The 20,868-nt window shown below is 41.0% G+C and overlaps 1 protein-coding gene across 5 annotated transcripts in view; it reads right to left on the bottom strand.

The window, feature by feature from the left end:
* The window catches only part of trappc9 (trafficking protein particle complex subunit 9), a 238,906-nt gene that overhangs the window by 45,706 nt on the left and 172,332 nt on the right, over positions 1-20,868 (bottom strand). For all 5 annotated transcript variants that reach the window (XM_086279548.1, XM_086279549.1, XM_086279545.1 and 2 more), the window contains one exon: positions 20,287-20,377. In XM_086279548.1, the coding sequence (XP_086135674.1) occupies positions 20,287-20,377 (91 nt within the window). The remainder of the gene's footprint in view (positions 1-20,286; positions 20,378-20,868) is intronic.

Raw genomic sequence — 20,868 nt, 5'->3', positions numbered from 1 at the left:
TCTATAATTAGCACTGCTCCGGTTCAGACCGAGAAAACTTTTCTTCTACAGCAATCCCTTTTCAGCTTTCCCCTTTGTGACCATTTAAGTCATTTAAGAACCAGTTTCACTCCAAAGAATGCCCATGAATTCCCTGCAGTACTGTACGTGTCTCAATTTCAGCGACAGAAAGGCACGCTCCATGTGCAGCTTAGGGTAGCACATAAGAAAGCAGAGTCCAAATTTAAAACAGAACAAATATTTTATTCAAGCAATTTGGTCGCCTGTTAATTATTAAGAATTAGGAAGTTGGAAATGTAGCTAATGTGCTCAATTAGAACTGTGTGGGTGTGGTTGGAACACATTTGGCTGACTGGCTCATTTGAAGAGAGATGTGACACAGATGTGCTTTTCTCACTAGCTTACAGTGAGAAAAGCGAGGGCAAAACTCCAAAAGCAGCGCTCTAAATAGAAGTTTATTACCAATTAGTAAATACTCTTGCAGGAGGCTATTAGAGCGTTTAAAAGGGACATTTTCTTGGCCAATATTGAAAAAAAGTAAAAAAGTATAGAGTGCCTGCAGTTCTGTTTACATCCACTAACCGAATCCTCTCAGTTCACAAACTAAAAGTTCTTATGTTTGGTGCATTATGTTGGTCAGCAGCATTACATGCCAACAAAGTGATTTCAAACAGAAAGAATAACCCATCTTTAATATCTCAAAGTCGACATCTGTATGCTGGAGAAGTAACACAGAAAAGATTTATGGTTACAGAACATGGACTGAAGCAGAGCACAACAATTCAATAAAGCCCAGTGAGCTGAGAGAATGACATTGTGTGTGTGTGGTCGTCGCATCTGCTGCACAAAGCTCCATGGCAGCCTGGCTGAGACTCTCTGGTCAACCTGTCATCACTGGTTCTGACTCACGGCTTAACCTTTGTGAGCATACGCCGTTATTTAGCACAACACTGGCCCCGTGGGGAGAGAGAAATGGATAAATGGATGAGGCGGCAGGCTCCCTCCCTCTCGCCCATCCATCGACACACAGACACATATTGTACATGCACACACGCTTATCTAGTGCACTCAAATGCTCAGTTTAGACAGTTCACTTATCTGTGAAATATCCCAACATCTGCAGGCATTCATTCAAAAAAAAAAAAAAAGAAAAAGAAAAAAAGGCAGGAAATTCAACAGATCCTTGAATTTTAAGGCTTCTCACCCACCAAACCCCCCCAAAAACCGGCACAGTCTGTCCTAACAAGCTCTCGCAGTATTTTACGACTCAGAAGAGAGGATCACAGTGCCAGCGTGCTTTGAAAAATGTAATCCCTCTGGACTGTGTTCTTGCATGGACGTGTCCTGCAAAAACTGCACGTTACCAGATGATGTCAGAGGTTGAGCTGGGTTTAAAACTTCCTTGCCGATCATCTCTGCACCCCTGATGCGCTGCTGGAATGGTCTCAATCAAATGACTGAAAATAGAGGTTTTTAATAATCCCCCAGAGCGTCTATGACGGTAACAATCATCAACATTACATTTGGTTTACATTGTTAGCATAGCAATTCAATTTTATTTATATAGCACAACGTTAAACGGCAGACTTTTTAAGAAAGTTTAAAAAGAAAGGTAAAGACCTTACAAAAAAAAGAGCTCCAAAGATCAGGCGATCCACCAGCAACAGGCAAAGGCACGAAGAGCTCTAGAGAAGAACGAAGCTAAAGGAGGTGCAGACAACTACTCTGACAGGTTGGGGCGAAGGGAAAGGCGAGAGGATCGTTAGCCATACTAAATTATGCATTAGTCTCACGGACATTAAGAAGTCTTAAATCAAAAATGGCAGAAAGAGTAATTAGTCCAATCATTGCCATTGTTACATTTAGTTAAGGCGTCAGTCACAGAATCTAAGAGACCGGTCAGCAACCCCCTGGCAACCGCTTGTTGCTAGGAAAAAATTAGTATTCCCAGACAGTTGCAAACGACTGCTGGCAGTCACTGTGAATATAACTGCTAAAGCCCCAGTCACACAGACGTAGTGATTGGTCAGTGACCCCTTGCCAACCTCAGGTTTCTAGGGAAAATCATGTGTTCCCCAACTGGCTGTCGAGTGGTTGCTGGACACAGCTGGCAGTAAGTAGAAATCTTCCTTAAAGAGGAGCTATACCAACAACATCTTTGTGATTCCTTTTTTCCTCTAGCATATTTTTCCATTCACCATACGTTACTTGGAAGACGCCGACTTACTGAAGGAGACCGTTCGCCTTCAAAGTAAAAGCTGCGACTTTTGACATGTACTGATTTCAGCAGGGACAACTGTTACTTTTCTGGTTTGTTTGACACTTTTCCAAGTTTTAGTTACAGTCGGTGGTTAGTTGGCAAATGTTTGCAGACATGTGTCATCTTTCATGCAAACCATGTATGAGCACAGTAACCTGCTCGTGACCAAAGCAAATACAAGGAGCTCTATGTCACCCAGCAACCACTCACAAAGGAGTCACGAAACATACACTCACCTAGTTTTCAGCAACATGGAATGGAAGAAGGGCTCTGATGTGCAATATACTTATGCAAATAAACAAGTTTTTTTATTTTGAAGTATTGTCTGTATTTTGAATAGTTAAAAACGGACTACTTTCTTCCTCTGTAACAATCACATACTGGAAAACAGCACTCAAGATTATGCAGACAGGCTTCTATACATGAGAAACATTAGCTCTTGCTGATGCCTCAAGTGAACAATGCATGCTTAACATATAATATGGGCTTTAATTTGCTTTCCATTATAAAATAAAAAAAGACAAATGGTGCAGTTTATGTTGAAAAGAACAAAACCGAATGGAGGAGTGTTAGTATGACTCACGGGCAATCTAAAAACTCACCATCACCCAGTCCAATCCAGTGCAGCTGATTCAGGTAACTCAGCTAGCAGGCATAGATGTGCGAAACCTTAGAGCTCTCTGGGGTGTAAGTTACTGTATTAGATATTTTTTGAGCTGCGAAAGCAAACCAAAAATCCTACAAATACCCTACAACAATGCTGGCAGTGTGACTAGATAACCTTTAAATTCTGAAACAGTCTAAATGCTCATGTTTCTTTGGGGAGAACAAAGAAACTCCATCCTGTTCCATAATCTGCAAAACACTAAAAAGACCAGTTACCTGTTACATGTATTTGTTGCTTCTTTTTGTGATCCATGAATAAGACTTTGGCATTATGTTTGCAGACAAAGTCACTATTGGAAATAGACTAGTAAATGGGATCTCTGGAACTAATTACAAGGCTGTGGCTGCCTTTAAATACCAGGTGGGTAGAACAATACCAAGTCCTGATGACAGAGGAGAACAAAAGGCCACCCCAGCTGGATAAAAGGATGACATAAAGAGATTCAGCCTTTAAAAACACAGTGTGTATGTGTGTGTGTGTTGGTCAGACTGTGCTCAAAGGTCACTTACAAAGTAATAACATTCTGCGTGGTACTCAAACCTCTGATTACTACACCAATAATCCCTCTTTCTTTAACTCTTTCTGGGACAATTAGTTCATTTAAAGTCCACCTGAATAGAAATCTAGTCTAATTAATGCTTTCCAGATGGATTTATGGTCTCGACTGTTAGCTTTTTGAATACAACGTAATGTTCCTGACGTCTGCGTTCAAAAGCTAAGCTGATCGCTCGGAAAGATGTTTTGGGACTTTGCAAACAGTGCTGTTACACATCTACAGTCAATATTCAGAGAATGCCCATATAGCAGCCAGAATAGTAAAACAAAGAATCACATTAGAGCAGCCCTGTGATAGACTGGCTGTCCATGGTGCAGCTTAGCCTGTGGAGCCGATACAGCCACCGGCCCAACCGAGACCCTCATTCAATAAGCAGCCGAGAAAATGGATGGATGGATCTGATTAAACAACAGTGGACCGAGACAACTCGCCGCAATTCTAGTCTAAATTCTACTGCATTAACAAAAGAGACATTTAACTGCCCTAAACTGAATCTTTGCCTCTGTATGCCCATTAAACTGTTCCATCTATCTTTCCCCCCCATGTATGTCTTAGTGACCCAGTGAACACATTTAGATCAACTGCAACTCCGCAACAGGAGTGGAGAGGTGGTAGATGCTCCCACTGTAACAGGAGCTAGACATGAGCCTTTGCTGGTCATTTCACCGATGTCTACAACCCAGTTATTTCTCCTAGACTTCACTGTAATTACCCCTTTCAGTCAGCACTCTCTGATATTCAGAGAAAGGCCATGTAATGGATCTGTGACCAAGGTGTCACATCCCATTCAGAACATATGATGAGATACGAGATGGCACTTCTTAAAGCCAAATCATGGGTTTGCTGCTACCACACTGACATGAAATTTAAATTCTGGTAAAATTTAGAAAGCTAGTCTTTACTCATGAATTTCCACATCACTGCTCTCTAGGGTAGTGCATCCTTTGGTAAACATCTGAAGTATGTGGGCTAGTACTGAAACATTACAAGATTGTCAAATATTTCCATCTAATAAACATATATTTACTCTGTCATCTGTGAGGGATTGATACAGATCCGGGGGGGGGGAATAACTGCTGACCAAAATTCAAAACACTTGCTTTAAATAAGTGTTGGTCAGCTCCAAATTCTAACTGATTTTGGAAGCAGATGCCTTAACGTGACTCAGCTGCCTTAGTTACTCATTTTTAATGGGGTCAGTTCAATTTGAATAAAACACTAAGCTGTTCAGATGTTTGTATCAATTAGCTGCTTCCTACTGGGACATTTAGACTTTATTAACATTCTATTGTGAATTGTCTTGATGTGTCCTTCCTGACAGCTATGAAAGCTATTAATTAGTGACAATTAGGCCAACAGCCAATGATAGCAGTTATGTGGAAAGGCAACACTCTTGTCCGTCTTTCAGAATGATTAATCACGTAGTCTGCACTACCTTTTTAATTGATCTCGTGTGCTACAAAGCATTTATCTTAGCAAACATTAACCAGCCATAGCAGCGGCATTATCAGAGGTAGCAACATTAGCGTTTCAACTCAGTGTCAAAGTGTTTTGGATTTGTATGTAGGGGTGTATGAGACCGAAGAAAAGAGTTTTAAAGGGCAAATTAAAAGAAAGGGCAAGTGAGATTATGTGATGCTACGATCTTTTCAATTGTTTACAAAAATGGACCACCTGTGCTTTCCGAGCAAAGTAGGGTGCTGCAGTGATGTTGTACAGCCCTCCAACTCTCCTCATAATATGCTGTCACCCAGGCACATCATTTTTGCAAGCTGCAAGCTCTGTGCACACACACTGCTTGCTCTGGAAGATACAGTTTGCATTCCAGGTCAGAGGGCAATGACAGGATAACAGTATGCACAGCGGTTCTCAACAGGTGTTCGGTTACAGCCACGGCCGGTACGTGTCAGGGCCAGAAACCTGTCAGTGGTGTGAGCTGGATCAGTCCATTACATTCTAAAAAGTTTCAGTTACATGGATCCACAGCGCTGCTGTTCCTGTGGATCCCTGACCAACATCTGATGAGCCTCAATGAAACATGATAGATGAACTGCTTCCTAGCAGCCTTATCCAAGGAAAGGAAAATCCATACTGTGTGAGAGCAGAAGGTATAAACTGGCAGCGGTGGGACTTGAGATCCTTTCAGCAATGGCAGACAAAGCAAACACAGAAGGAATGAGGTACTGGTATCAAATTAAATTAACACTTATTCACGCTCACGCCTCCAGCTAATTTAAAATAAACAAATATAATAAATAAATGTCTTAGAACTGTGTGAAGAAGACTAAGATACCCAGAGAGATCCCATCCAATCACAGGGAGAACATGCAAATGTCACACACAAAGATCCCAGCTGACTGATGGCTGAGGAGTGACAGTGCTAACCACTGCACTGCCCTCCGAATCATGAACAATCATTAAAAACTTGACTTATTTTAATGCGCAGCTGCAGCAGAAAAATACAATGCCTGTCCACATCCCAGTTAGCTAAGCCTTATATAGTTCACATGATGAAGGCCAAATGATACAAACAGACAAATTTCTATACTTTCCATTATTCATTTAATTTTTGAAACAGATCTTAGGCATCCACAGACTGAAATCAGGAGGGAAAAAAAGCAAAGCGACTCCATTCATGTGAGAAAAGATCTGATTACATCTCTGTGGCATCAGAGCGTCAATGAGGAGGATCGATAGTGACAGATGATGCAGTAGAGCGACTTCTCTCTCACTGACGGGCTATGTCGTCTACCACCGTCGCCAAAAAGAACGGCGGGCTGGGCACATGTCCAAGAATTATGTTGAAAGACAAAAATGCTTGTGCACTGGGCCCAGCTCGAACCCAGCAAACTCCGAGTCCGAGGCGGCCACATCACCAAGAAGCAGGCGAAACAGTTTCTCGATATATATCGAGACAGAATTTCATATCAGATTATTAATATATTCAATGCCTTTAGATAAGAAAAAGACATATTGTGAGATTGTTAGTATAGCTCAGTCAATGCAATTAATACCCTATATATAAACTGCTTATTATATGCAATCATCTCATAGTTTATTCCTCTCTAATTTTACTGACAAACACACACGTGCTCTATACATAACATTCAAAGCGACCATCAAACTAAAGTCTTTATTATCCAGGGTGCTCAATGTGCAAACATGGCTCATGCACGGAAGAGATGACTCGGTGCCACTGTGATTAAAATACTTCAGATGGTATTTATGATATAAATTATATAGATACCCGTAGTTTCTCTCTGCTGATTGTTGTCACTTTGATTTGCACCAAAACAAGTGAAAATGATGATTCCTAACTGGACAGACTTAGATGTAAATGACTTGTATGTTTTTCCTTACAGACACACAACTAAAGTAAAAATAATAATAAGAACAAAATCAACTATAATATTAATTAAATGATCCAACCTTTAAATCAAACAGTGACTAAATAGTTACGATTGATTTTAAACTGGATAAATTTACCTTTTAATATGAATCTAATTGTTTTTACGATCTTTCAAGGTGCAATCAAGACTTTTTTAAAGGTTATTTAATTGAAAAGTGTTGTACTCTTAAACACACACTGACTAGAGTGTAATTTTCAAATAAATTGATGTGTTTGCATAAACTTAAAATAATCCATTTCAAATACATAAGAGCAAGTGCCGGTTTGTGGAAGCTGCCATGTTCCTCTTGAATACAAGATGGGCATCGTGGTTCCACCTAATCATGTTTTATGAGCCACATACATACACCTTATAAGCTACTCTTCATTTAAAGATCACAAATGGCTCTTTCAAACTATATATTACCATTTAATATCTGTACATGTCTATTTTTTCATTATCATATTCACCTAATGTCTTTTGCTTCCTCCATCACTGCTCTCTCTCTCCTCCTGATTTTCACCTCATCATCTTCTTCCTCCTCACCGTAAGACTCCACTCCTGAACTGAAGTCAGGGCTCTAACAAGTGAAAATGTGCATACACATGCGTATTTATTCCCAGTATTGCGACCCTCCCATCTCTGGACACCTAACAACAAACAAGCTAAACAAGCATTCATTCTGCCAGCTAATGTTAGGCTCAAATGTCCTAAAAAGAAAAGAAAATAGAGTAAGAGTCTCTAAAAATAGAGACTGTACATAGAATGTATTTGCTGAGTATCCCAGTCCAATAATGACAGATTCGCTTTAAAGACTAACAGCAGCAAAAACACCAGTGCTTAGTAATAGAAAAGCCCAGGATATGGTCTGGGATGCGGGGCCTCCCTGCTACTGCAGATAAGGAGGTGGTCCGCTTGCCTCCACTCCAGAGAGAAGGGTTACATCTCCTGGGTTTAGGTGCGACTTGCCCCTCTGGGGGCGGGGGTACCTGGACCTGGGATATAGAGTATGTTTGGGGAGTGTGACTGTCTGTGCAGTGTCTATTTGTGTCTGTCTACATGTTGGGTGAGTGCCGAGTATTTGGTTGTGCATATGGGGGTGGGAATGCACGTCTGTGTCCGCGTGCGCCTGTTCGTCTGTGTCTATATGTCAGGTTGGGTCTTAGACTCAGCCTCTCTGGGTACATCTCAGGCCCTCTAAAGTACGGAGGCCTATCTCCCCTCACCACACTCCCTGCCGGTGGCTGATGCCCTCAGACGTTGGTGTGTTGGTGGTTCTTGTCGACTGGGGCTGGGCGCTCATGTATGTACCGGCTCACTCCTGGTGGCTGATTGGCGGGGCCTGGCGCCTGTGGCCCGGCTGGGCCCCTTCTGGGGGGTGGGGTGCCCTCAAGCCTCTGGCCTCTGGGCCTGAAGCTCGGTCCTCTCTGGCACAGCTGGCTGCCGGCAGAGCCCGCGGGCACGCCACTGCAACCCCCTCTGGCATCTGCTCCGTAGCTGCTGGGTGACCTCTCCTTTGGGGCTCTACTCAGCTCTTCCCAGGAGGGTGGCACGGTTCCTCCCCTTTTGGTGGTCCTCCTCAGGTCCTTGTACTCTGGGGCCTGTGGATGTCTGGGGCCTGGATCTCCTCCATACCTGCTTCATGCCCTGGGGGACGGGGCTATGGCTCCCCACAATCCCTAGCAGATCATTACATGGAGAAACCTTTGGAATACAAGCGTGCTGATCCACACAGGTGTGCACAGACGCGGACTACACCTTTCTTGGCTGCTGCCTTAAAGCATATTGTGCGCTGTATCTTGCGTGCTGCACAATAGTGTTTAATATTTAGTATCTACTGTTATCTACTGCTAGCTAGTTTATTGTGATGGTGCTGTATTTATTATGTTGCTCTTTTTTGTTTGTTTTCTCTTCTGTTTTTTTTTCTCCATACAGGTGACCCAGGTGTTTTGTTTGTTTTTCTTTCTTTCTTCCCGCCCTTCTCACCGTCTCTTCCCCCCTCTGTTTTTCTTTCTCTCCCTCTCTTTCTTTCATTCTTTCTCCCTGTCCTATCCCCCAGTCATGTCTGTCCCGTTTGTAGCGACCAAAAATAAAATAAAATAAATACATAATTATAATAAAGGTCAATCAAATGGTCCAATATGGCAAGGGCATGATGATCCACTTGGCATCTTTCTTGGCCTTAAGACAACAATTCTGATGGCTAAAGATCCAAATGGGACAAAAAAACAAAAAAAAAAAGCCCAGGATATCCTCTACAGCTCATCTCAGTATTGCTGTCATCAGACAGAAGACTCCTTTCCAGGTTTTACAGCCAACCAGGGGAAATAGACGAGGACACGTATTGACAGCTGAGGTAAACAGTGGACTGACAGCCTACACTCATTACAGATGAAAGGCTACTGTTTGTTTGCCCTGCAGTAGCCACAGTAGCTTGGATTACAATACGCACGTGAATTTGGAGGGGTACGAGTGTAGAGCTTTTACACATTGTACTTTTAAATTTAAAGTAGTTCTTAACTTCCATCCATCCTCTTATTCTCATGAAAATGATTTCAACTCTCCAGGCTTATCAGTGTGTCTATTTCAAGCTACACATTATTTTCGATACACCGAGCACCTTGGTTCAGCATCACAAGTGAGCAGAAAAAGGTCTGCAGTCAAGCACTGGCTACAAGATAAGCTGCTATCTAGTTTGTGAAAGAAACTGCCCGAAATCAAAGTTAACTAACTGTGTATTGACCCAAGTAAAAGTATGTCTCCATTAAAGACACACAGTCAGATGTTTGTTAGTATTTCCCACAGTTAAAGGTTTATGGAGGAAAGTTTAGTAACTGTGCTACAACGTTCCTCCTTTTAGCAGAAATAAGTGTAGGAACATTGGTTGGACTTGGTTGCATTTAGAAATGTCAGGTAATCTGTCTTTGAGGAATGAAAAGACAGCCGTTGGGGATACTCTTGTTTCCTCTAAAGAAATCAATAAGGGAGGTGGTTTTATTTGATATAAGACTGGGAAAGAGAAATAGGTTTAGGCCAAAAATACATTTGGAAAACAGTGAGAACTAAGCTGATGCAAAAGAAACACTGGATAGTTACAATTATACAACACAAATAATGAGCTCAAATGGAGCACGTTTTTTCTGGACACTGTGACGAAACCTCCCCAAATTGATCTCCACAACTTCAATTCAAACCTTTACTTTAGCTGCATCTATATAATTTTACTAAACTTTTATTTCTCCTACTCTTTCCTCCCATCCCAGCAGCCTAAATGAATGGGCGAGTGTGTAGTGTGCTATCTGTGGCAAGCCGGGGGAGTTTTGATTTATTTCCACAGCTCACCCAAACTGACGCACTGACAGCCCGGATTGTTCTGTAGCCATGATAAATACCCCATAAACAGACGCTCCAAGCCCGTTAAATGTGCTAACTGTGGATCCATACAGGGCCGGGGAGAAAAAGGAAAGGCTAGATAGGGAATCGCAGAGTGGGCTGGTTTACGCTTTGCTCTCATTTCCACATTAAAGCTACCAGGGTGATAGGATAAGACTGGTGATTTCAGCCAAAGTAGAACAAATGATCCTTTCATGCCTCCTCCTAATGTGGTAAAAATGTATTAACAATGCTTTGTTACTCAGTGTTGTGTTATGGTAATCCTACATGACACAATGCGCAGAAATCATTATTCACGTTCATAATGGGTTAAATAATGAGCTGAAAAGCAACTGACTCTTCCTGTCAGATCCCCTTGCTCAGGCTAACCGGGAAGAAGAATCAGTTGAAGCCTTTCCTGTTAAGCTACCCCGTGATTTCCCCTCCACTGCAAATATGACTCTCTTTGTTTCCATCCACACATCCATCTTAGTCCATCTGAGTCAGGGCTGCCTCTGTAAATCACGCAGACTAGCCAGGAGACTTGCAAAAGAAGTGTGAATGGTCCCATATCTCTCTCTGGCTTCAATTGGAGATCTTTAGGATGGCTGACTGACAGAGCTAAAAAAGAAACAAGCAGATAAATCAGGCTCTGCCAACTCAGTCCTCCTCACAGCACCCATCAGTCAGCTAAATGGGCCACACCTGCAGCAAATTTAAGGCTACTTGCACTCCAGTAGATGGAGGCTGGTAAGGTGTGTGTTTGTGTTTATGTCCTAGCAGATATAGAAGAATACGAGTAGATTTTCCTGAAGGTTTACAGATTAAAATCTCATTTTTGAAAAGTTTTTCCAGTAAGCCATACCCATTCATTCATAGGCACATTAATACTGAGCTTTACTGTGTACCTTTAAGAACTCACACTCTGATGAATGCATCAGAGGCAGCTGGGGTTCAGTATTGCATCCTGCCAAAGGACACTTTAACATATGGACCAAGGAACCAGGTATCAAACCACCAATCTTTGGATCAGCAGATTCTACCTCCTGAGTCACAGGATAAGTAATGTTCACTAATAAGTGGCTGACGTCACACCGGCTACAACTTACTCGCCTTCCTTTTCTGCTGCTGCAGAAAAATCCAACAACTGAACAGCTCTAAACAACTACAAATACAAATTCCTCCAACAAGTCTTTATTCTCGATTATTTCATGTAATTATAACTTTTAATGATTTTCTAAACGCAAAACACATCAGGCTAAAGACAAACACAGTACATTCATTACACGCTTGTTTGTCCAAAAACAGTAATTGATGCTAATTTGTACGTCAGTTTAACTGATTAACTTATTCATCAAGTAAAAAATACTAAACTTTGAAGGGAGGAACACCCATGTGAGTATGTGATTAATTCCTCTGTTTCACATTGAATACTTTTTCCAGTCTTTTCAGTTGTGTGACTGTAATAAACCATTTGCTGAGTCAATTAAAATTAATTATTAGAATTAAAATCGAAGCACTAAGCTTTTATTCCATGTATTCTTTTTGCATGCTCAAAACATAGTGTGTGTGTGTGTGTGTGTGTGTGTGTGTGTGTGTGTGTGTGTGTGTGTGTGTGTGTTAGCCAGAATGCAACAGGCTGATTATGATTTGTGAAGCCGTCTAGCGCTGCTGCCCTTCATTCAACTTTGGATTCTAGCAATTTTAAGTAAAATGTAACAGAATAAAAACAACCAGAGACAAACACGACTTCATGCTAGTAAGTACTAATGCAGTCAAGATTTGATGTAGTTTAATATAGAGCAAAAAATTCTTTATACATTTCTGACAGCAGTAAGTAAAGCAAGTAAGCATATTGCTAACTTGTAAACACTAAACAGCCTGTGATAGTGGAAAAAAAGGTGGAAGTATCCCTGAATCAGTTAATCAAATAACTGTATGAGTATTAGATGCAGAACAGGGCATGTTCATGTACGACTGAGTCATTGAACCTTTACATACTGTTGATATTCCATGCCTTCACAGTATGGAAGCTGAGATAGTGACCCTGATCAGTACAAGTGGAAGAGAATGGATGGCTGGATTTATTTTAGATTATTCAGTTATGTTGTGGGTGTCTGTGCTTGTAGGTGAAAAGGTAACGTGCTTGTTTTTATATAGCAATGTCACAATCATACAGCACTTTATTCCACACACCTCAAACACTTAAACTACCTCACATTAATGGCTTATTTAGAATTACCCATTAATATAACAGGTGGACTGTGGGAGGATGCCAAAATAGCTGGAGGAAGCCCAGGGGAAAGCTCGGGGAGAATGTGGAAAATCCACACAGAGTGGTTGCAGCCAGTGCGGTAACAGTGCTAACCACTACGGCACCGTGCCACCACATTTCAAAATTTGTGCCTATGTCAAGAGACAACTTCTCAAGGTACTCTGTCGTAGGACTTTTTGTGCACCAAATATGATCGCATCTGTGCCGTTTTACTGTTACCACTTTCTTTATTTGACCTGCACTGGTAGATCGAAAATCCATTCAAGGAGATACAAAAATATAACATTTTGATATATTTAGTTTTGGGCTTGTGTATTGCTTAACTGGTGATTCTACCAGTTAATATGTGTGAATATGAGTTGAATGGTTGTCTGTCTTTGTGTGTTAGCCCTGCGTAGCTATGGTAACTGGGAGCTCCAGCCCCCCTGTGACCCTGAATTGGATAAGTGGAAGAGGATGGATAGATGCTGCATAGTGGGCCACTTTGGGGAAAGTCTTCAGTTAAATAATGTAAAGTCGTATTATTATTAAAATATTTATCATTTACACGAAATTTCTGTTTTCTTGCGTATTAGGTTACAAACAAGGAAAACGTTTGCCTTTCAAGCAAACACATTTAAAAGATTTAACTAGAATAGCTTTCCAATGAGTGACAGTTCAAAATAATCCTTATTTTTCTTATACTTCATCTTAGTGCAGCCCCTCAGTTCATTCATTGTCAGAAACAGGCTCTTTTATCTCTCCTCACTTTACCTCCAAACCAACTTTCTCCTAATTCACTGCCCCCCAGGAATTGAAAGTTTAAAAAGCAGGTAGTGTGGTTGTCTGTGGTCACAGCTGGAGCTGTGTGCCTGAGATAACCATATAGGGAGATCTGCTGTCAATGGCATCATCCACAGCCAGACTGGAAAAAAAATTAGAGCAGTCTGAAATTTGAGCTTCTGGTTCATACAGATGACTTATGATTAACTCGCTTTTTGAAACTTTAGCCGCGTTTATTATAAGCATTTACATAGTAATATATATTACATAAACATAAAAGAAGGGCAGATGTTTAACTAGATCTAAACCTAATCATGGTGCACAAGTTTGCACACGAGGTTCAGTTATATCTGAAATAAAAACAGAGATGTGCCCAACACCCAGTAGATGTGTTTGCATTTCTAGGAACTTGTCACAGACTGAAGAAGGCTTTCTGCCATCTCCCACCGGCCCCATAACTGCTGTGCTGAAAACCGCAGAGGAGCCTGAAATTGATGTGCTCACAGATGCGACATATTAGCAGCTACAGGTGCAGTCAGAGCACTTCTCTTTCATTTTAGCCATGCATGCATTTGCCTCTTTCCTCTCTCTCAGGTCAGCTCCTCTAATCATCATCACTGCAACAGGACTTCAGCGTTAGGTGAGTCTGGGCTGTTTGGCAGCATCATTTGTCAAACCTGCAGCACTTACGGCAGATGAGCTTCTGACAATTGCTTAAAGCCACATTATTCCATGAGGCATCCCCCCCCCACCCCACACCCCCGTGTGTGTTGAAAAGCCACCGCCTGTGACTGCTCCAAATGTCTTTCTGTGGATGCGGAGGGTACTGGGGGGAGAAAAAAGGAGTGTGAGTCGTTTCAGAAGTGCTGTCTTATTAAATTATTTCTTCGCCTTTTACAGCGTGGCCTCCACCATTCGCTTTCCATCCCTCTGCTAGACTAAACATTTGTCTTTCCATTCATGGCTGCATTTGTATTCCACTGAAATGGTTTCCTGGTGGCGTAGTGAGGTGGGGGGAGGAACGGGTACAAAGTCCACGCTCAGGCTCCGAGTTTTCCACGTCGCTGCACGGTAACAACGCTCAACACACCGAATGCTGAAAATCATCAACTGTCTATAACTACATAATTCAACTTCAAAATTTTGGAGTCAGATTTTTATCCAGGAATAGGATAACAGTAAATAGCTTTTGCAACTGACTTGACACATGTGTGTATAACATGTGCTCTCATTTACAAAGTACAGAGATGATTGCTTATAGATCAATTAAACTATCAGTCCCATCCTACACATGTCAGGGTCCTTCTTGTCTGATATAAACCTGCTGCCCCCTCTGTGTACAGTATCATCATCCACCCAGCTGGTGTCACAGCCTCACACAGCTCCGTCTTGATAAGATACCTTTATTAGTCCCACAAGGGGAAATTTCATGTTAAGGCTGCCGACCTATTGCACGCAATGGCGGCGCCATCTTACCCTCCGACCATACATGCATTACACCAAAACATCACATGGGGAAGACAGGTCAGAGAGGTATAGCAATGGAAACTGCACAACATGAGGAAAGATGAGGAGAAAAAAATAACTCCCCCCAGACTGAGCTCCAACAGGGAGATCAGTTTGAGAACAGTCTGCACATGACTAATAAAGGTATCTTATCTTGATTGGCCAGGTCAATGTTTATTTAACAACACTCCATTAAGCTGACTCCCATCACAAGTTGCACCACTTTACCTTTAATCAAACTGACAGCTGAGATGCTATAATCAATGAGGCTTTACAGAATGGCCGGCTGTGTAACTATGAAGGGCCTGTGCGGCGGGTTGGTTTCGTGTTAAAGTCACTACGGGCGTGTTAAACTGTTCAAATGCTTCTACTTTCAGTAAATATGAACATTTGTATTCATCCATCCGTGAATTTTCTTCTGCTTTTCCAGTTTAGGGTCACACGTGGTCCGGACCCTCTCTGAACACGTTTATGTTCGGGAAAATTCTTCATGTTTAAAATGCAGCACAGCACGAATTCACATACTGTTTTCATATGCAAGTGTGACTTTGTTCATTTAAACGAAAACGCCACAGTATTTTTTTTAACTACTATGAAAGAATTTTGATAAGCTTTTGGTCAGCAATGAGACAAAATCATTCTCTGAAGTCATCCATGTTGAAAATCTGGGCATGTTCACGTAAACTTCTTGTCCGTTTTGGCAGCACCAAATTCAATTCCCTGCTTTCTCAGCTCAGCTATGTCCTGTCTATTACACACAGTATTAGAAAGGAGATTTTAAAAAGTGGGGTGTGATTTGTGCTGAGTAAAATCTTTCCTCTGAAAAATGTGATCTAACAGCCTCCCGTCAAACGTCCTCCCTCCAATTCTAAGGATGACAAGTACTCCTTATGGGTTTTGGGAGTGCAATAAAATTTTGTCACAGATAATTAAACCAGTCAGCCAGCAGCCTTGTGAAAAACAATAGCTGAGAATCTCCAAGACTGCCCTGCTGACATTTAGACTGTTTGTGAAGCCGTCTCACAATTTCAACAGTGCTTCCAAATCCACGGTCAACATATATAGTTTAGACTTGCTTTTCAGAATCTGTAACAGACTGGCGGACTGCTGGAGCTGAAAATTACAGGACTATGAAGAGCAGCGAATGTCAGAGGACTTTTTTTTAATTAGGGCTCAAACTCAGGCAAAGAGAAACGTATCAATCCAGACTCGTATAGTGCCAAGTGCAGCTATTCTAGGAATAAGCTATGATATAATCTGTCATAAAGGTTTTTCCTCATCTGTAACAACATGGCCTTAAATTATATTGTAAATACGTCTGGTATACTGAAGTCACAGCACTATATTCATACTTCTCTTAAACAAATAAAAACCCAACAGCAGCAGGTCAGGAATTATAGCTTCTGTGAAATCAAACGTGTGGAGATGATGTAAAAGTTGTCGACTCTTTCCACGTACTATATTTTAGGGCAGACAGAACAGTATAAACGAGCGCAGCTCTCTAATCTAGTGTTCATTGCATAATGTCTTTTCACTTGATGTTTTGTTGTCAGCAAAGGTTTACCACAGAAACACAAAAGTAATCCGCTTTAATTTCTCGCCCACTCAGTGAATTAGAGCCATTTTTCTGAACCTCGGCAAAATGAAATTCAGCACTAACAAAACGATGTTTTACTAATTAAAAAAAAAAGACTTTCATATTTGTGATAACGCAGTGAATTTGATCATATATGATCTTATTGCAAGTCTGCCGATGGGACTGTGGGGCTGATTCTGCCCTGAGGTAGAATCATTTACTAATGGCCTCTGTTTGCTCTCCAATCAATAATAGTAATGAGACTATTAACAAACACAAAGCCATAAAACTGATTCTGGCACTTTCCAAGTTCTCTTGAACCTGTGTGATTAAATATTCATAGGGTTTCTATAGAAGCAAATCATAGAGGATCAAGTTTCTCATGCCACATAATTGGTTAAGCACAGGCAGAGATGCCTGTTTCTCCAGCTTAAGGCCAAGAACGTGTAACTAAAAAGCATTTACAAAGTTTTTAATATATTGTGTTTCACTACAAACAGCTATGATGACATACAGTTATAGTGACACATGACAAATTTCTGACACCAGCTGAGTGGATGTAATGTGGTTACATGTTAAGCTCGACTTAGTACTACAGCCCTGCGCTGCCTGGAGGATGGGTGGACAGAGTACCTGAAAAATAACATGAAAAACAAACAAACAGAATTTACTTTAAGAATTAAGTCGACCTGAAGAGTTCAAGAGAAAAAAAGTATGAATAAGTAGTTGAAAACATTAAATTATCAATACAAATTTGTAAATTATTAATAGAAAGTAAGACTAGCAGCTGTTAGGTAATGCATAAGCAGCTAGAATCATGAATAAAAAAGTTGGATGTGTTTGAAGTGTTGATTGAAAATGAAAATGATAGACTGTGGACTCCACTGTTAGAAGTAGAACAATCAACAGCATTAAATGAGTAGGTATGCTAACTAAACTGTGGATGAGTGGTTTTAATGATATACTACACCAGCTGTAACAGATGGTTACAGTAAGGTGAATAGAGTTCATATCCAGTTTGAACGTGACGACTTTCCACAGGCCTGAGAGCACTGTGGGCATCTGACCCCGTCCTGCAACAGCAGCAGGAACAACAAACAAGTCCTTTATTGAATAAGCATCTATTTTTTTTATTATCAGTGCAATATAAGGTTTTAAGATTACAGTTTAGTTTTGCAAATGATTGAACATTTGTCATTACACATCAGAAAATAAGATGAATTATTGTAGAAGAACATCATTATGGAAAAATTTTGGATAACGTGGTACTAGTTACACTAAGATAAAGCATGCACTGTGAAACAGACAGTTTGCTACGACAAAAACGTTTTATTGAACTAAGTATTGCAAAAGTAAAACGACTGAATTTAATTTGCCTCCGGTTCATCAGACCTGCAGCCTCCCTGTCATCCAGCGCTCACATTGCTCTCCCCAGGCCTAAGGCTCTGCTCCGGATGTCACTCTTTATTTATTTACTCTGGACTCTCTGCTCGGTTCAGCTACACTTCCTCTGCTACTCTTGCGCAGCCAGCAACCCACCCGGCTCTCCACGCGTCCAGCCACACACTCTGCCCCGGCTCAACATCCCATCTGCATCGCCCTGCAGTAATTATTCATCTTTTATCGAAGCAGATCTTGGCCAAGGGAAAAAGATATTTTCCCAAAACTATGATGCTGTATAAAATGTAAAAGGCAGAATGATTTTCAAATCTCATAAACCCTTATTTTTCCACAATAGAAATCACACTAAATCTAAACTGAGACATGTTACTATTTCTATTTTTGTTTTTTTAAAACATAGGTTTAATATCAGCTCATTTTCAATTTGATAGCAGTAAGACGTCTCAAAGACAGAGACAGACATTTTGCAAATACTTGAGTAAATTGGTAACAGATCAATGATGACTGGATATAAAAAGAACCTGAGTTCAAAAGTAAATATCGACAGAGGTTCACCAATCTGCAAAAACACCAATGTCTAAACATTCCAGAATATAAAAAAGTGAATACTTTAAATCTTCTCTTCATCTAAAATCATCAAAAGACTCCAGGAGTCTGGAGAAATCTCTGTGCACAAAGGCCAAGGCCTAAAAAAATCTGTGCTGGATCTCTACGACATTTCAAACAGCACTGCGCTGAAAGCAGGAATGATCCTGTCACAGAATTTACAGCATGGGCTCGGGAACATTTCCACTCATGCCTGTGAACACAGTTTGCTATGCCATCCACAAATGAAGGTTAAAGCAAAGATGAAGCCTGCCATCTTGAGCGAGGCCAAGTGGAAATCCTAGAATCTGATATGAATGACAAACTGTTTTACTGTAGAGTGTGATACGAATGAGGGGGGGGGAACACTGTTCCACATGACTGGAAAATGCCATAAAACAGACCTGGGGTGGCACTGGGAAGTAAATGACTCCTTTGGCACACTTAAGCACTTTGAGATGTTTATCATTGACAGCTAACACTCTTTAAATTTGCTAAAATTGCATGCTGATGGTTCAGAGACATATGCTGAGATGTAACGTGTATTCTTTATGCACTCATCAAGACTATTAAGGAGCAGAAAATAATTTGATTTCCAAACAGCACAAATCTCATGCAGCCATTTCACATCAGCGCTGTAATAATCTATGCATGCCATTTCTAACAGACAGTGAAATTATATCTGCAGCAGCTTCTGCATCAATCTTAGAAAACATAAGAGTGTGTCACACAAACCAAAAGAGAGAAAGAAAAAAGAGTAAAATTATTAGACTGAAATTCTGGAATGATTCTATATTAACAGCATTAACATAATACGTTACTTAAGCGTTGAGCTTCATTTAGGCTCTTTGGTCATCTATCACGTCAGGAACGAGTTACCTTTGTATAGTGACAACACAGCAAGGCAAACAAAACAGTTCTCCATAGACGCTGTGGGAATTAAACACAAGTGTAATCAGAATGTTTGAAATTAAAGATGCATTCACCTACAGCTATTTTACTAGTGTGAGGCTTGGAGAGCAAAGACATTTCAAGCATCCAACTGGACTAATGATTTTAGACATTGGGGAAATCGTTGAACTATACCCATAATTGAGCCTGTGATAGCCTTGGCAACCCTGATAAAGGCATCCTAATGGGCTGAGGCAAATTATCTGGCTCACAACAAGCAATCCTCGCAAAAGCCCGGGTCTGAGCTGCATAACTACTTTTGCAGAAATGGAGACATGAGGGATTAACATTTATGTCTGCAATAAGAATGCACACATGAAACAGAACATCAGCTTTTCTCTGGAAAGTATTTGAAGAAAGTGCATGTCAAATGCCAAAACATCCAGCGAATGTTGCTCCTGATTCCTCCATTTCTGTCTCAACAGATTCTTACATTTCCATGCTTGATCTGCTGTGTCGCTTCATTTCGCAGATTGCTTTCTCTTTGCAAAAGGAGGACAGCCCCAGCTGACTAATCAAAATGCTGGCAGGGCCCGAAGAGAGGCCAGGAATCTCAGAAAACAAACACCGGCAGTAAATCAAAAGTGATTTTAGAGGATGATCACAGATGGTGAGACTGAAAAGTGCTCCTACAAATTCTGTGAGTCCCCGGTGATTCACACATTTCCCAAGCTGCTGTCTACACTTCTCCAAAATAGCTTGTGGCCCATTATAAATGCAAATAAAAAACATGACTTGAGACCAGTTCTGGAGGTTTAAGCACTAACTGACAAGTGTGAGATGGTCGTGGAACCACCAAAATAACCGTAACTGGAAGACAAACATGCTCAAAGACGTAAAATAAAATCCACGTAGAGCTTTAGTCATAATGTTGCACATTTCCAGTAGCTCGAGTTCACAAACATTCAACTGTGGGTGTGGCGTGTGAGCACAACCATTAATCTCGCAGGAAGACAAATGCAAGCATGCACACAAAAGAGACTCACCCCACTGCAAAGGAGCAAGCTGCAGGTGCTCCAGGACCAGCTGATTGAGGACTCCCTCAACGCTGGCTTCTCCACAGCGACGCAGAGATGGGTGGACGTGGTTAAGGACAGCAGCATGGAAAAGCTTTGGAGAGTTTCAGGAATTAATCAACACGGGAGTCACTGCTCTATATTTACACATGGAAAAACCTGGTATTAAATAAAAATACATCACACTCTAAATATAACAACAATAACTAACAGACAGCTATTCTGAGGCAGGAACGAAGCCGGAGAAACGTCAAAGACACTCTAATGTAATTAAATTAAAGGAATGAACAGGCCCTTGAACTTCTGTGCTTGTCAGTGTATGCTTGTATGTCTTCAGACGTGGAATGTTGCAGGATTTCGCACAAACAAATGGATATCACTTCCCGTTTCCACTCAGTGCCTGCTGTATACCATATGTCAAAGAGCACATGTGAAAATCAGCTAATGCTTGTGTAATAAGACTGACTCCCTTTTGGCAGCACATCTAACTCAATGTTAAAGGCTATTTAGATAAGACAAACTGAGTATCATGTGCCTGTAAATAATTATATA

This window comes from Aulonocara sp. 'chitande type north' Nkhata Bay, linkage group LG22 (genome assembly GCF_057382095.1).
Source record: "Aulonocara sp. 'chitande type north' Nkhata Bay isolate Kocher_YH1m ecotype deep benthic linkage group LG22, A_spYH_male_GT1.1, whole genome shotgun sequence".
Classification (NCBI taxonomy): domain Eukaryota; kingdom Metazoa; phylum Chordata; class Actinopteri; order Cichliformes; family Cichlidae; genus Aulonocara; species Aulonocara sp. 'chitande type north' Nkhata Bay.
Note: the sequence above shows the minus strand (reverse complement) of the source record. Positions and strands in the feature narration are given on the sequence as shown.